This window comes from Aquila chrysaetos, chromosome 5, assembly GCF_900496995.4.
Source record: "Aquila chrysaetos chrysaetos chromosome 5, bAquChr1.4, whole genome shotgun sequence".
Lineage (NCBI taxonomy): Eukaryota > Metazoa > Chordata > Aves > Accipitriformes > Accipitridae > Aquila > Aquila chrysaetos.
Genome location: NC_044008.1, coordinates 28,848,504 through 28,864,175, shown reverse-complemented (window position 1 = coordinate 28,864,175; position 15,672 = coordinate 28,848,504). Strand labels below are relative to the sequence as shown.

At 38.1% G+C, this 15,672-nt stretch overlaps 1 protein-coding gene across 2 annotated transcripts in view; it reads left to right on the top strand.

Annotated features, from left to right (window-relative positions):
• Positions 1–15,672, top strand: part of MDFIC (MyoD family inhibitor domain containing) — a 53,425-nt gene that overhangs the window by 10,271 nt on the left and 27,482 nt on the right. For both annotated transcript variants that reach the window (XM_030014644.2, XM_030014645.2), the window contains exon 3: positions 3,687–3,818. In XM_030014644.2, coding sequence (XP_029870504.1) covers positions 3,687–3,818 — 132 coding nt within the window. The remainder of the gene's footprint in view (positions 1–3,686; positions 3,819–15,672) is intronic.

The following is a 15,672-nucleotide window of genomic DNA, read 5'->3' as shown; positions in this document are numbered from 1 at the left end:
ACATGTGAGTGGAAGGGGTGTACTAAAGGAAGCAGAAGCTAAAATACTAAGGAAGTATTACATAGAGATTCTTAAGGTTAAGCTTGAATAAAACAGAGAAGTGTTACAAATTTATTTGAAGATGCAGTAGAAAAAAGCCATACCTGTCTGTGGCCAGATCCAGCCATTAGTATTTGTGCCAGCTGTAGGCTTTATTAAAGCTGCTGTGCCACAAGCATGGCATGTCAGAGAAGATTAAGGTCTTTGTGTCAGTTCTTACTGGACTCATAAATGTGTTATCGTTCATAAACTACTCTTACGCACTATTCTTATGCACCTAACACAGAAATAGTGGCATCAACAAGACACAGACTCAGGAGTCTTGAGGCTGTCTTCATGTGTGATTGGTTGTGGTTGGTATGTTGTAGTTGCACCTCTAGAATAAAAAAAAAAAAAAAAAGTTGCGATCCCATCATCAGCTGTTTATTATAAGAGAATAATCAAGAAATTCTCTTTTGCACTAAAACTGGGACCTGGTGCACGTTCAAGAAAAAACAAATAATCAGGACACCAGCGTTTGTCTATTCTCAGTGTTCTGATGCATCTGATGATGTATGAAAAAATTTTAAATAAACATAGCTTAAGGTCTACTTTTTCTAAAGCCCCCTTGTACTAAGTCTTGCTCAGATGGAGTTAATTTTGTTCATAGCAGTCCCTGCGGTACTGTGTTTGGGATTTGTGACTAAAACGAGGTTGATAGCACACCAGTTGTTTGGCTTTTGCTGAGCAGCATTTGCACAGTGTCGAGGTTTTCTCTTTTCTCACTGTACCGCTGCAGCGAGTGGGCTGGCGGTGGGCAGGGGGTTAGGAGGGAACACGACCCGGACAGCTGGCTCCGGTTGACCAGAGGGATATTCCACACCATATAATGTCGGGCTCAGCAATAAAAACTGAGGGGAGGAGGTTTTGGGAGAGGTAGCCGTTGTTTAGAGCTTGGCTTGGGCATTGGTCTGCTTGCGGGAGGTGGCGAGTGATTGCCTTCGCATCCCTTGTTTTGTTTTTTCTTCCTCTTTCCTTCACTTGTTGAAGTATATCTCGACCCACGAGCTTCCTCAGTTGTGATCTCTCTGTTCTCTCCCCTCATCCTGCCGGGGGCTGAGGAGGGAGGGAGCTGCCGCGGGGTCCTTAGCTGCTGCCCACGGTCAGCCCACCGCTCCCACGGAGCAGCATCCGCCGGGAGATCCGCGGCTCCAGTGGGCGATCTGGAGCGTGAACGAAGGTACCAAATGCCTCTCTAATGGTGCAGGTTTGTGTTATGCACAGTCGTGGGGAGGTCTTCATGTGAATTCAATGGGTCAAAGAACAGACACTCAATTAATGTTGGGTGTTGTAAACTTCCTATCAAAATTGTTCGGTGTTCAATTGCAACTTTTTTTTTTTTTACTTTTTAATAGTGCCTCTTTCTTACTTCTTTCTTGTTAACTGTTGTTTACATGGTTTTGACTGGCCGTTTACCATAGCCAGCTAGAATAATAAAAGTAAACATGAAAAATACACATACAGCCTACATAGTTAAAAAAAAAAGATACTGAACCAAAACCAAGCAGAGGAATGAAAACTAAATCCCTGTGAATAATGATGACTGGTTGTATTCTGCACTCCTTCAGATTTGTTAGAAAAAAATGTAGTCTAGAACACTGAGGGCCCCATAATACTAACACTAATATTTCCTTAGAGCCGTTCATTGTTTACTACATGAAATAGTAGGCCTTTGCAAAGTCGTATCCTATACAAGAAAATTGTATACAGTAACTCTGCAGTTTTGTCCTACCGCTGCCGGGTAGATACTGTTGTAATCTTGGTGGTGTTAACTGCAGTAAAGTAATTTAAGAGCAAAATCTCTTACTCTATGTGGAAAGCAGACTGCTTTTATGCTAGCTCTCTCCAGGACGCTACTTATTTTCAGTCTATTTCAGGGCACTTTTCAAACACTTTTGAAACACATTTGCACCTAATACCTAACTACACAGGCAAAATCATCAGGCTTCAATACAGTCAGATTTGTATCTGATACATGTCAGGTAGAAATAATTTGATTCTGATGTCTGTCAAAGGGCTTGAAAAAATCTGGGGTTTTTTTTGGATAGGATGAGTATCTAGGTGAGATTAAGTCATCAGGGCAAGATGCAAAACTCATGGATGCCAATGGATATCTTCCCAGTTACTTCAGTAACTTTATGCCAATCCCAGTGAAACGATTCATTTCAGGATGGGCTTGAGGAAATATTGACAAGTTGTTGAAGAAAGGGTGACGGGAGGGAGGGCTGAGAGAGAAGTACCATGGACGCAGCTGGGTCAGACATTTCAGAGGCAGAAATTAATAGAAGGGGAGCAGCAGTGCTTGAAGGCAGGTGCTACTATACATGCAGTATAGCATATATTATTTTGAGTGATGTTCAATGCCTCAGTTTAATAGGGTGGATAACAAAGGCAGAAAGTTAGGATTTAAAATCAAACTGCTGTTGGTTACATAAAGAAACTAACCTTTAATGTGTTGCAGTAGCAATAAGTGATTTTTTCTGTGTCTCGACTGGAATCATTGCTTTACTAGAGGATATAGTATCATTACATTGGGATAAGTGGTTTATAAACACGTTCTTGTTTGAAACAAATAAATAGAGCTAACAGACTTTTCAACAGTTGCTCGTTTAGATTTACTGTAAATATTAAATGGTTTATGTATACTCAAAAAGTACTTGAGACTGAAAATATTTAGTGTTTTACAGATCCCTCGAGTAAGTGATATAAACTGATAATCTGTCACTGTGAATAATGAACAAAGTAATTCCAGATTTGGAAATGTTTCCTTGAATGCCAGTAGGAAAAACCTGTAGCAATCAAGAACAGAAAGATTTTTGTGTGTGAATTTGACAATTAAAACATTAATGACAGTGAAAATGAAAGCTGTCACTTAACCTTGGTTTGAGAAAATGCAGGTCTGCGTGCGTTAACTGGCGAAATCATCAAAACAACAAGCTTAAGAATCCATCAATAACCTTACAGTTATTTCCCTGCATCTTGTATCTACATGAAGAGAAGAAATCATTTTTCCTTTCATCATAGGCTAAATGTTGACTTCTATTCAGGAATGGCTTTTAAAAGGCTATTTTTTTCAATGAAAAATAGGTAATTATGTTATAATAAATTTTCTGAATTTCTGTACTAATCAGTTTTGAAGTTTCAACAATATTTGTCTTATAATTATATGTTCAATTGTAAATAATAGAGAACAGACTTTTGTGGAATTTTTGTGGCTTTTGTATGCCAGGGCCACAAGTACGTGGGCAAAAAAGAATGGTTTTTTGTGTGACAAAGCAATTCAAAATTTCATCTGAAAATGTTGTGGAAGGTAACTAAATATAAACAAACTCAACTGTAAATTGCTGTTACAAAAGCTGCCGAGTATTATTTTGCATGATTAAACACAATATGACTAAAAGACTTTTATAAAGAGGAATTATTGTGGTCTGGACAAGAAAACAAATTGAAAATCAACTTTATTAGGAATTATTTCAAAGGTAACTACATGAGAATCTAAGACAAGTTAGATTTTATGCTCTCTTGTTTTTAATTTTCAAAGATGAGTTTTATTCACATAGAGGAAAAATATCACCAAAACTAATATCTTCACATTTCTTTTGACTTAGAAAAGACTGACCAGGAGAATACTGTGGCAGGAGATAAAGACATAAAACAGCCTTCCAGTAACCAAAGTATACAACCAGAGATACAAGACCAGTCCGTCTGGGGAAATCGCGCTGATGGTGACCTCATCAGAAGTAAGTATTTCCAGAACAAATTGCTGTCATTTAGGCTTGCTTTTGAAGTGTAGCGGGATACTGCCTGTTGACTCAGTTAAATGTGTGTCAAATGCAATTGTGTTGCAACTGTAATGCCTATCTACCGAATTTATTTGAGTGACTCCTGTCAGCATGCATAAGCAATGAGGTCAAAGCAAGGTGTGATTTGACTGGTGCAAGTATAATATAGACCTCTGTAGCGTCTACATTTTAAAGCTTTAACGTTATATTCTTCTCTTAGCATTCATAATGGGATCTGTATATTTTTTAGGTACATGAGCTGCAGTATGCAGCTCTGCTAGGTGTCATCACCCTTAATTTCTCAGGTTATACTTTTAAGTGGCAGAGTAAACTATGCTGAGAGGAGTTGCTTCCAGATGCACTGAGTACCGGTCAGGTGTAAGTTTGTAAAGAGTTTTGAATCCTAAAGTAGTTACTCCGTTGAAAACTAGAAGAATGCTGTAAGACAAGGTCAAGGTTTTAGACCTGTGCTATGGATCTGTTGGGGTTTTTAATTAGTTTTTACAAGTCCACATTCCTACTGTATGTCCTGGATGCTTTAAAACATGAAAAGGTATGCAAGATTATTTGCATTTTTCTGTCTTGAACTGAAGATCATATGCTGTCCAAAAGATCATCTGCAATTGCACCCTCCTGAGGTGAAAATATTTCTGTCAACTGCCAGAGCTGATACTATTTCAAAATTATGTGAATGCTTGAACGTTAGTTGCTCAAGGGAGGGGCAGCATGAGAAACTTCTCTAATTACAGGGTGTATTCAGAAAGCAAATGGACTAAATGCTGAGTGGTGCTCCAGCTCTCCGAGATCGTTGTCTGACCACACACTTCAGGGTCAGTCTGTCTTTACACTGCATACGTACTGCGCTGTAGACAGTGGGGTAAATTGATGTTTCTGAACCTGCTGTTCTCATAACTGGTGATATTCTCTGGAGTTACCTCCAGAGGTAGTTTCTTTTTAGGTGTTTTTTTTGGTTGTTTTGTGGGTTGTTTTTTAATCTTCTCTATACAATCAACTTCTCTTGAACTTTGTATTAGCATTAGAAGTTCTTTTCAAATCTTGGTTAATCCTTTTTTCTAAATAATGAATCCCAGTAAATACTTATACCCTTAATGTATTGAATAGTTATCTAGATCCTTTACAGGAAACTTGAATTTAGCATGTCAGATGTTTATCTGACAATCAAAAAATAATTCTTAAAGGGCTGTAAAGAGGGAGAATTGTCCTGCACAGCTTGAGAGTTTGCTTAATCCCAAAAGATTGTTATTTTACACCTAACTGTCCCTGGACAAGCAATTGCTTTGTGCTTGTGTTGAGGACATGGGAAGGTGCGTATGGCATCTGCAGCTTTTGGAGTGGCCTCCTTCTCATTTCCTCTTCCTAGAGGCTTCCTTATGCCCAGACCGGTGGGAAAGCAGATTTATTTCGTAGCAGTTAGCAGCATGCCTGAACTATGGAGGAAAGGAGCAAGGACAGTAGGGTGGTGCTGTGCCTCCTCTAATCCATTCACTGCAAGGACATGTGGTAGTGGCTGAACTGGGGAGGTGGGAGAGGAAAAGATAATTTTTTTCAACTTATAGTAGAAATTGCAACAGATTGTGCAAGTCCCTGCTAAAGTGACTTGACAGTTATATGCAGTTATATGTCTCTGCAATGGGAGGGTTATCTGCTGCTGAATTAAAAAAGTAACAGGGAAAAGGGTGAAGACAGGATAAAATTCGCAGGTATAATGTACTGCTCCAGTGTGCATAACTGTGCTCCTCCTGGAGTCACTAGTAGTTTTACGTTTGACTTTGTGAAAAGCAAGTTCAGGTGAAAGCTGAAAGCTGGAAGTTTCTAAAACTCCTAATCTTAATAATTGAATTCTGTGTAGTAGCGGCTTTATGGAAGTATTGGCTTTATTTGAGCAGGTGCTATGATGCAATCCTCTCTTTGTTTCAAATTCGTGATTTTTATTAACCTTTAATGTTAAAGTCTTCTAGATGGAAGAAACAAAAAAGATGAAATTAAAGGAGCTGCTTTTTCTTCTTTTTTTGGGGGCTGTGGCTATGAGTAGAGAAGTCTGTTCTACTTGAAAAAATTGAGGAACAGTGTTTGGCTCAATTACAAGTACTTCTTGTAGTTTACAAAAGTTTTACAGCTTGATCGACCTAGTAACTAAAGTTTGAAAAATAGAACAAGTAGAGCAAAGAGAAGCTTGTTTATCACAAACATTACTTAGGTATTTAATCTTAAATAACAGGTATCGTAGCTCAGAATGGCTGTGATTTAACCAGATCTATTGCCCCACTAGACTAAAGTTTGCAGAATATTGCATGTTGAAAGAAGCTTGAGGTTAGAAATAAACAGTGTTTTGATTATTACGGTCTATTTTAAAACTGTTTCTTTAAGTTGTTTTAAACAGGGCATACTTCAGTTTTCTCAGGTATTAACAACTATTCACCACTATCCTAATGATTCAGTTTCTTTTTTCCCATACAGATTGTTTTCCACCCCCACTGTTGATACATACTCCATTTGTGTTAGCCTTAGTTTTCACTTTATAAATGTTTCCAGTGTTTAATTTCCAAGGTTTTCCTTGTTTGCAGCTGTTTTATCCTGCTGTTATATGGACGTAGATTAATCAGTTTTATTGGCACGCCAACAACGAAGTCCAGTGTTAGAGACTCTATAATGACTTCATTATGTATGATTTCTCATTTGCACTTGTGAACTCAGTTTACCAGGCAACATCAATAAACTCAAATGCTGCCCCCGTTTTCCACAGTAAGATGTTTTCAGTTCACGTTGCCCTGCCCTTGCAGTCCTTTTCTCAAGCCCTCTTTTTTTAATCTCTAGATGATGATCTAGATGATGATTTCCCCCAGATTAGCCCTTTCCTCACCTCCTTTGGAGCATCCCTCCTCTCCGCGAATGAAAACATTCATAATATCTGGGGTAAATGGGTAATCTTATGGGAAGCTTCAACCAAGGAATTAATCATTTTTGAAGAGAGCTTGAGAGTCAAAAGGTTACTGTACGCTGACATATAAACAGGGAAAAGCTAAATAAGAGGAAAATGGTTATATTACCCTTCTGTATTAATTGTTAATACACTTGCATAACTGTTACTGGAATACCGCGTTCAGCTGGAGAAGGGTCGGGGAGAACCACAGATATCTCAGGAATGACTGGAGTAGTTGAAAACATGCCTTATTCTGGAAAAACTCCTGGAATTCAGTCTGTTTATTGTTAACAAGGAGGGTAAAGAGGGGCTTGCCTGGTCCCTAAGAAGCATGATACCACAACGAATGGCAATTTGGTAAGACAATTCTTCAACTGTAGCAGACAAAGGGAGAACTAGATGTAACACCTGGAAGTTCAGTTAGACTAGAAATAAGGTGTACATTTTTTAACAGAGTATTTGATAACAGGAAGAACTGCCAAATAGGTGGTGTTTTTAGGTGTGTTAAATTGGCTTTAGTCTTCACAAGGTGGCCATTGCTATCCATATTCTTCAATTTTAGAACCTGAGTAAGGGAGAGTCTCTTTTCCGTAGCGGCTCCCCCAAATTGGGATAACCTCTATATTTTTCAGCTCAGGTATTCTTCAAGGCAATGTTGAGATCTATTCCTTTCCCTTCACAGATGCACACATATTTTGTATTTTATTTCAGGCTGTAGAGGTTCTACATTTCAAAAGAGCTTAGCCTTAGAATAGCTCCATCTGCTTTTCCGTCTTCGGCAGTGCATTTTAAATATCTGCAAACACCTTCTGCTTATTTTCATTGTATGATCTGGTGGCCTGAAATGGAGACATTCTGCTTCTGTTATCATTCACCTTTGGCAAGTGAGGAAGAGTGGATGGTAAAACATGCGACAGGGATGTTAAAACTTGTGGCTATAGGAATGAAGCCATAGGAGTTTTTGCTGCTCCATGTTACCACAATGCCCTGCTTTGTTCTTTGGGAAAGGTTGGGGATTTTTTTTTTCCGCCCTTACAAAAAAAAAAAAAACAGGTGGATTTCAGAATGTTTAGGCAGAATTTGTAGAGGGTACTGGGTTGTCATCAATGTGTGCTGTTATGCAGAGGAAGGAATGTTTAGGAGAGAAGAAAATGCCAGTCTTGAACACTATTTGCTTGTGAGGATTTAATCTCCTCTCCAGTTCTCAAGCAGGACCTTAGCTATGTGATATTTAAGAAAACAAAAAACATCTACCATAGATTCAAATTGTCATGAATAATTGATTAATAATAATCCAATTCTCAAGATTAAATACCTAAAATATGCCCATGTTTTACAGATAGAAAGGTCATTGCTATCCATCATTTCCTAGCTTCAATTGCCTCTTTCTCCTCCATGAAAAACCCTCCTGATAAGAGTGGTTCTTCAGAGAAAGGGATGCTTCATTCAACTCTGTGGGGATTAAACAATTTTACATGTTCTTGTGCCCACTATTTTATTTCCTACATTCTTCTTTATTGCATTTTGTTCTATTGAAATATAAACCTAGATATTTTTATTTTTGTTTTCTGTATTTTTATGTTGACATTTTTACTTTACATGACTATTTATTTAATTTTAACGTCTGGAGATTCGCTTTTCCTTCTGGCTAAGTGAGTGAGTGAGTGATTTCCTTAGTTTAAATTATGCAGTTTGGGTTTGGGACTTTTTTCCCCAATAAGAAGAAGAAAATCTGCTGTGAGAACTGTTCTTTTTGTTTTATATAAATCCAAATATATTTTCTTGGATCATTTATGGTACACAGTCATCTTACAATTATTGTGATTTCAGATGATTGTGTTTATTCTGTCCAAAAAATAGTGCAGAGTGCTTGAGATAATTTAAACGGTTCTCTTCAAAGCTAGAAAGTATGACAGATGTGGTCTTCCTGCAGCGTAACTGAGTGTGTGAGTACAGAAATTGTGCAGAATAGATTAATGGAAATTATTCAAAACAATTGCTGAGTCTGAAAGGTGTATTCTTTTAGTTAAAGAAGTGATTTATGTACCATGTTCCAAAAATACTCAGGTATAAAAAAGTGTGAGCCTATGACTGAACAAAACTTCAATCAGTTCAATGCTTAAATACCGGAATGCGCTATCTGATATGTAGATCCTTCTTTAAAAAAGATGAATCTTTGAGGAATCTGGCCAGTAGAAGTAGTAGAGGTGCGAAGGTCCTCCCTGCGAACTCCTCTCTCAGAGAGATTTTCTCATCCTCTCCCCAGCAGAGAACTAGCCTGTGTTACTTCTGTTTCTCCCTGACCTAGGAGATCTTTTACTACTTCTGTTCCAAAAGTCCTCAAAAAAAGTCCTCAAAAACCTCCTCTCATGCCTATTGAGGAGCCTGATGGGTTTTTAACTTCCTCCCAACCAGCTGTAACATGGCTGACAACACACGCATTTTTTGAAACATTCTTCAAAAATACTGTGCATCAGCTAGTTCCATTAGCACAACACAGGTGGTAAAATGTGATTTATTAGAATAGTTTTGTACTGTTTTTGGCTGGGAAAGAGTTAATTTTCTTCATAGCTGCTTACCCGCGTTACACTGTGGCAAGTTTTCAGCCACTAAATAGTGAAATATGACTTTGATTATATAAACTGGAAGAAAGCTAACTAAGTATAGCAAGTTGTACAGCATATTCAGAGTGTTCGTGCCAGTCAAGATAAAGCGTCTCATAAAGGGCGGTAGTGAAAACTATGCTGTTTAACAAAATTTTGGAGTTCTGTTGGCTTACAGGCTGGCCAGTGTGTTGTGCATCAGAAGCACTAGGGCCTGTGAAGGACCGACCCATGGATTTCCTCCTACTGGTGATGCACCAGTTGAAGCCGAGAAGAATGAATACTAGTGCTCTTGCAGTAGGCTGAGGAATACAAATGAGAAATCAGAAGCCAGTGCTATCAGGATACCAAGAGACCAAATATTTTCAGTATTCCAAATAAACTAACTGGAGTTTGCAGCTGGTGTGCACATACGCAACTGGAGCTTACGTTCGCTACTGTTCACCTGATTCTTGATGATTCAGCTGGCGTTGTTTAGATTTCCCTCCTCCTTTTTTTAATGCGTAAAGGAGATGCACTCTTTGCAGTCTCTACCTGGAAGACTTCTGCAGAAAGTTAGGGCTTTTCTTGCTGAAAGTTTATCCATCTTCTCACCATTTTGATTTCCCCTAGGAATTTCTGGGAACCCAACTCTCAACGGAGACAATTTTACATCCAGGGGTTTTCACACCTCATTGTAGCACAACCGTAGTATTTTAATTTAATTTTCATTTCACCCTCTCCTGGGCAGAGGTACATTTTCACGTATAGCTGTAACCTTACAGTTACGATCTTCGGAGTTTAAGACTGGGTCTTTGGTGTTTACAGAAGTCGCCTGCGGAACACCCCGAGTGTCGCTGAAGTTAGTAGTCCCTCACTTGTAAACAGAGCTGCTGTGGGATGCAGATGTTTTCTCTGTAGCATCTTCCCTTTGAGTCTAGGTTGAATGTTTTGAAGCAATGCAGTTAATGATGGTGAGGTGCGAGAGGTGAGGAATTTGTATACTCTGTGGTGACTCCATGTGGAGAAATAAACTTCTTGCTGTTGTTGATCCATTTACAGAACAGTAGTCAGTGAGACTCAACTTCAGTGAGAACTTTAAAACTACACCAGATGACCACAAGATAGATGCATGTATTCTGCATATCACTAGTAGCCAGAATTACCTGGAGCCTCTCATTTTCTGTTTTACCTTACTTCTGACTTTCAGAACATCATCTGAATTTATGGTCTGAGGCTGGGGAAGTTTGGATGGCAGTAATCATCAGTACCACACAAAGGTGAAATTCTTCAAGTAACGTGAAGATTACTGTGCTTGCTGTGTTTGAGCCTGAAGTAAATTGTATCTTAATTTCAGAATATTTTCCTTTGTTGTACTGGTACTGTCTCAGAATTAATGTGCTGTTATGCCTAGATGGGAAAGAATATTTATATTCTTTTCCTGATTAGTTCTTCCTATAGGGGAAAAAGTACAATATATTTGTAGTGGTTCCTTAAAGAGGAAGAGTAGTAAAACTCTGACTGCATTCTATGTGAAATATTATACTACAAACCCAATGAGTCAGTGTGGTTTCAGTCTGCTATTTTCAGTACGAACGGTATTCAGTTAGCCATTTTTAGCAAAGAAAACACCAAATTACAAGGTGCGTGAAAGTATTGTCATGCAAGTTGTACTTTTAGGAACCTGTTTTCTGGCAAAAAATGTCTTGAACTTAAACTATGGCAAAAATTCTCTCAGTTTTTTTCTTTTTAGATTTTATTTTATATTTGCTGTCATGTGTCGCGTGGAATGCTTGGAATAAGTTTATAGAGCTGAAAAGTAGTACTGTATATTGGGTGTACATCAAAATAATTAAATTAATTCTTCAAAATTTAGAAAGCCAAAATAGTTTTTAATCTTTTGAATTTTGTATTTACTGATAAAAAAAGTTAAAGGTGAAGAGGGGCTCGTGGTCACAGCAGAAGGCTTAGCTAAGTAATTATGGTTAAACAGTTTTCTTCTTTATATAGCTATCCAGAGGAAAGAAAGGTCTGAATACTACTTATTTGTTCTGCATTCTGGTAATATCTGCAGTGCAAAAGGACCCACAAGTACCTTTCCCTGAAGGTATTTTTGTAAAGGACAAGGAAGAATAGGAGCCTATGACCTATTTGTGTGTTGTGGTGGTGGTTTTTTGTTTTCCCTTTAAAAAAAGAAAAAAATTTAAAAAATTTCTTCATGATCCAAACCCAAAGGATCCCTTTGAAAAACATTCAAATGTCACACAGCTGTGGTCACTCAGGCTATTTCTAATACAGGTTTTGTTAACTCATTATACTGATGAGGTAGGCCTCCAGAAATATTGAGGCTTGATTTAAGAGAATGATGAATTATTTGCCACCTGAGCCTAACGATTTTTAAATGAACTGTGGTGTTCCGGCATGTGAGAAACATGTTTTTGTATGGAGACTGCTCTTGAAATTTGTGATCATGAAATGCAAACCCATGGCAGTCTAACACAAGAGCTTTCAAATTCTGAGTTTTGTGTCTGGACCCATGACACTTAGAGACTTAAATTTTACTTTTAAACCTGCTTCCCTCAAATTCTATGCAGTATGTCAATTATCAATTTTTTACTCTAATCTGAAGCTATAAATATTATGACACTTGTTTAGAGAAAATTGTAAGATTTAGCAATGCTAATGTTAATTACAGCAGAATTTCAACTAAGAGACTATTTCCTTTTGCAGAGGTTCCTCAAGCTTAAGTGAGTTTTATTGATTTACAGCTCAGACTTAAGGTTGTATAATGTTTGCATAAAATGTTATGAAGTTTGCTTTTGAGACAAGTCAAGTAGAGCAAACTGTTAGACAAGCCTGTAAAATATGTGGCCTATGAGTCAGATTTGACCTTCAGGGCAAGTTTTTGCCTCTGAGGGACAGCATAAGGCGTTTGCCCATTCCTCGGCAGAGCAGGAGCAAGCCTGCCTTCTCTCTGGGTAGCTCTAAAATACATCTTTCTTCAAAAACAAAACCTGTTAGCCAGTTAGAAGGCATGTGCCTTTTCCCATATGTTTATTAGGACAGATGCATATTTTAACTGCATCCTGTAAGTTGCAAGTTGAAATAAAATTCACATTTTAACAGAAAAGCAATGAAAGATTATTATGCTGACCAAAATTGGCCATAAGAGCAGTGTCAAACCAGAGTGAACATCTTTTAGAACTGTACAATTCAGAAATACAGGAGATTAGTGAACAATGCTCTTTTTGCTTGCATTTCAAAATGAAGGAAACATTAAGTTTTGGTGAGAAGATTTGGGATCAGCCTGCCTGGAAACGTTTGTCTGAGTGATCAAACTGAGTTTTTCACAGAGGTGATGTAAAAAAGTATTTGGATGGTGAGGCAGGATACAGAGCTAACTTTGGGTAATGTACATGTAGTTTTCATATATGTAATTTTATTAAATTACACCAGCTGATTTAACAATTCAGTATTCCCTACCTCACTTTATAACTATTTCCCTACCTCAATATGTATTCTTTTTACTGTGTGCTGACTTTTTAGTGATCAGTCACTGTCATATTTATAATGTAAAATCAGTATTGACAAATATTTTTATATGGGAATAGATCTTTCAGTGGCACCATACACTAACCACTCTATGACGTATCTAGCAGTCTACATTCATGCATCTGAAGTAGTTACAAAGATCTTCTACATGTTTTGTAAGTCTTCATCACAGCCATTCTGTAAACTGTTCTGTGCTGGATCAAGACTTGGAAACTTGAAACTAGTGCGAGTTTTATATTTACAACAAATAAGACAGTGTTTAACTTTGGAAAGATATGGAAGGGAAAAAAATAGCGCACAACACCATTTTAAAGGAGGAATTTAATAGAAGTTATCTTTTTTTTCTCCCTTCTTCTTCTTGTTCCTTTCCTTTGACTGTTACTTCACGTACTTCTCTGTCCACTTGATTTTCTGATTCCCATCTGTAGAGTAGTGTTACGCCTGAGGAATCTTTTCCCTACAATTTAATCAATAAACTCAATCTTAATTTTAAATAAATCAGTTTGGCTTTAACCATTTGTGTATTACAGGGCATCTGCTACTCTAGCTCTGTGAGAAGAACAGCCTAACAGAGAGACCTCATTTGCTGTGCTATGCTCCCTCCTTCAACAACAGAAAATAATCTGGCAAAAGCTTGCATTCGTTATCACGTCTGCATCCGCACCAGGGATTCTGCTGGGATGGCTGGAATAGGGCAAGAAGTTTAGGTCTCGTTATCAATATTTTGTTGGATATTTGTGGAACAGGTCCTTATGGAAAAGGAGAGAAGACTTGTTTGACAGCACAGGGAAGGTTCCTGTAGAATAATCCCCTTTGCTCTCAAAACTTAAAATCAGAGTTAGAAATCCATTTCACAATGACTGTCGCAGAATGGCACTTCAAAGTTTTGATCATTAAAAAAAAAATTCCTTTAGAAATTATGGTATTTTTGGAACAAAGTAGAGGATATGGATTGGTGATATGATAGAAAGAGAAGCGGTGGCTATCGTGGTGGAGTCAAAGTTGGAAGAGTGCTAAAGGTTTGTTCCCATTCTTAATAAATTGTTCTGCATCCTCTTTCCCATATTTATTTTATAAAGTAAAAAGAGAGAGAAAAGACTGACCCATCCCTATCATAGTTTCTGTCTAAGCCATTTTTCTCTTTGCTGATTGCATAATTTTCTCTAGTGCCCCTTTCCCTCTTTTTGTTGTTTGTTTGAACAGTCCTTTTTCCTCTTTCCCCACTTCTTTCTCTGTTACAATCACGTATCTGTAAGCAATGACGGGAAGGTTGTGCTTAGAGGCTGACTGGAAATTTTTTTAAAGTGCTTCAGTATAAAGCCCTGCTCACTTCAGCTTCTGTGTGGTATCAACATTTAAGCTATTTTGTAAGTAGCAGTGAACCTTCCAATTAGAATGACTATTTTGACTACTGGAGAATTAACAGTAAATTAAACATCATGAAAAGATACTGTGCATTCAGGAAAAAAAACCAAAACAACTGTTAAGTATTACAACACACTATGAAAATCTTAGCTTCTGGAGTCACGTGATTATGTGAGATTTAAATTTTCATAAAATAAACAAAAAACTAACCTGGAGTTCGTCTGTAGCTACTGACAAAAGCTGAAAGTTAAAGACTCAAAATTGAGAATGCCAGTAAAAAGGATGTATTTAAAAATAAAATATTGATGATTTTTGAGTAGTTTGGCTTGGCAGTACCGCACTGTGCAGAAGCAAGGAGTTTTGTCTAAATTAGCATAACACTCATTAAATATAAGGTGGTAGGGAGATGTTCCCATCGTGAGCTGTTAATTCCAGCAGCCTAAGAAAATGATACGGCACAACAAAATGTAGCTAGTTGTGCCGAAAGAACAGGAAAGAAAAGGGTGCTGGAATCAAGTGGCAGGGCTATGGCAGCAGTGCAAATAAAATGGCAGATGGCACGAATCTTTAGTAGAGTGGATAAGGATGTATCCAAAAAAAGCGTCGTTCTGTCCTTTTGGCAGTTGTTTGAATGGTTTCCTAAGAGCTTTTTTGTTCGGGGCCAAGAAATGCAAGAAGTGCGACTGCGATGTTTCCCAAGCACGGAACGGCGGCGTCGCGCGGCGGGACGGGGGCAGCGGTTTGGCTCACCCGTCGCCAGCCTGGTCGAGCTGCCGTGGCCGCTGGTGGCGTGGGTGCTCTCGTGGGGCCGAAGGCTTGTGCCGGCAGCCAGGGAAGGTTGTTTGCACGTGATGTGGTTCATGGCTCTGCTGTGAGACGAGGGTTGCCGCTGTACTTGGGATCTCGTTGGGTAGGAGGAGGTTGCTGCCTCAGCTGTGACTTTTTAAAGCTCTTGAATTGTAAAAGGACAAAAAAGGACGGAAAAAAAAAAAGTAACTGTAAGTTCTAGTGCTTTCACTTAAAATGCTGTTTCTTTTCTGTGAAATCCTTCGCCTTATTTGCAAAACCTTGTAACAAAACGTTTTTACATGTAAAAATGGACACTTTTCAGTATTATGAATAACATTGACACAGCACAGATTTCACTGCTGTATCTGCACTCCATTTAGAAAAAAAGTAATTCTGGTTAGTGTACAGGACGATTTTCTTTTTCTACACAAATAAAAGGAAGTATGTCTTGTAAATAAGGCAAAACAAAAGGTTTTCAGAAAAAAGATCCTTGTTGCAAGAAGCACTGATTCAAAGCATGGGCCTCGTCCAAATTTAAATGCTACTTAGAAGTATTTTTAAACAAAAGGTAAACTAAAGAAAC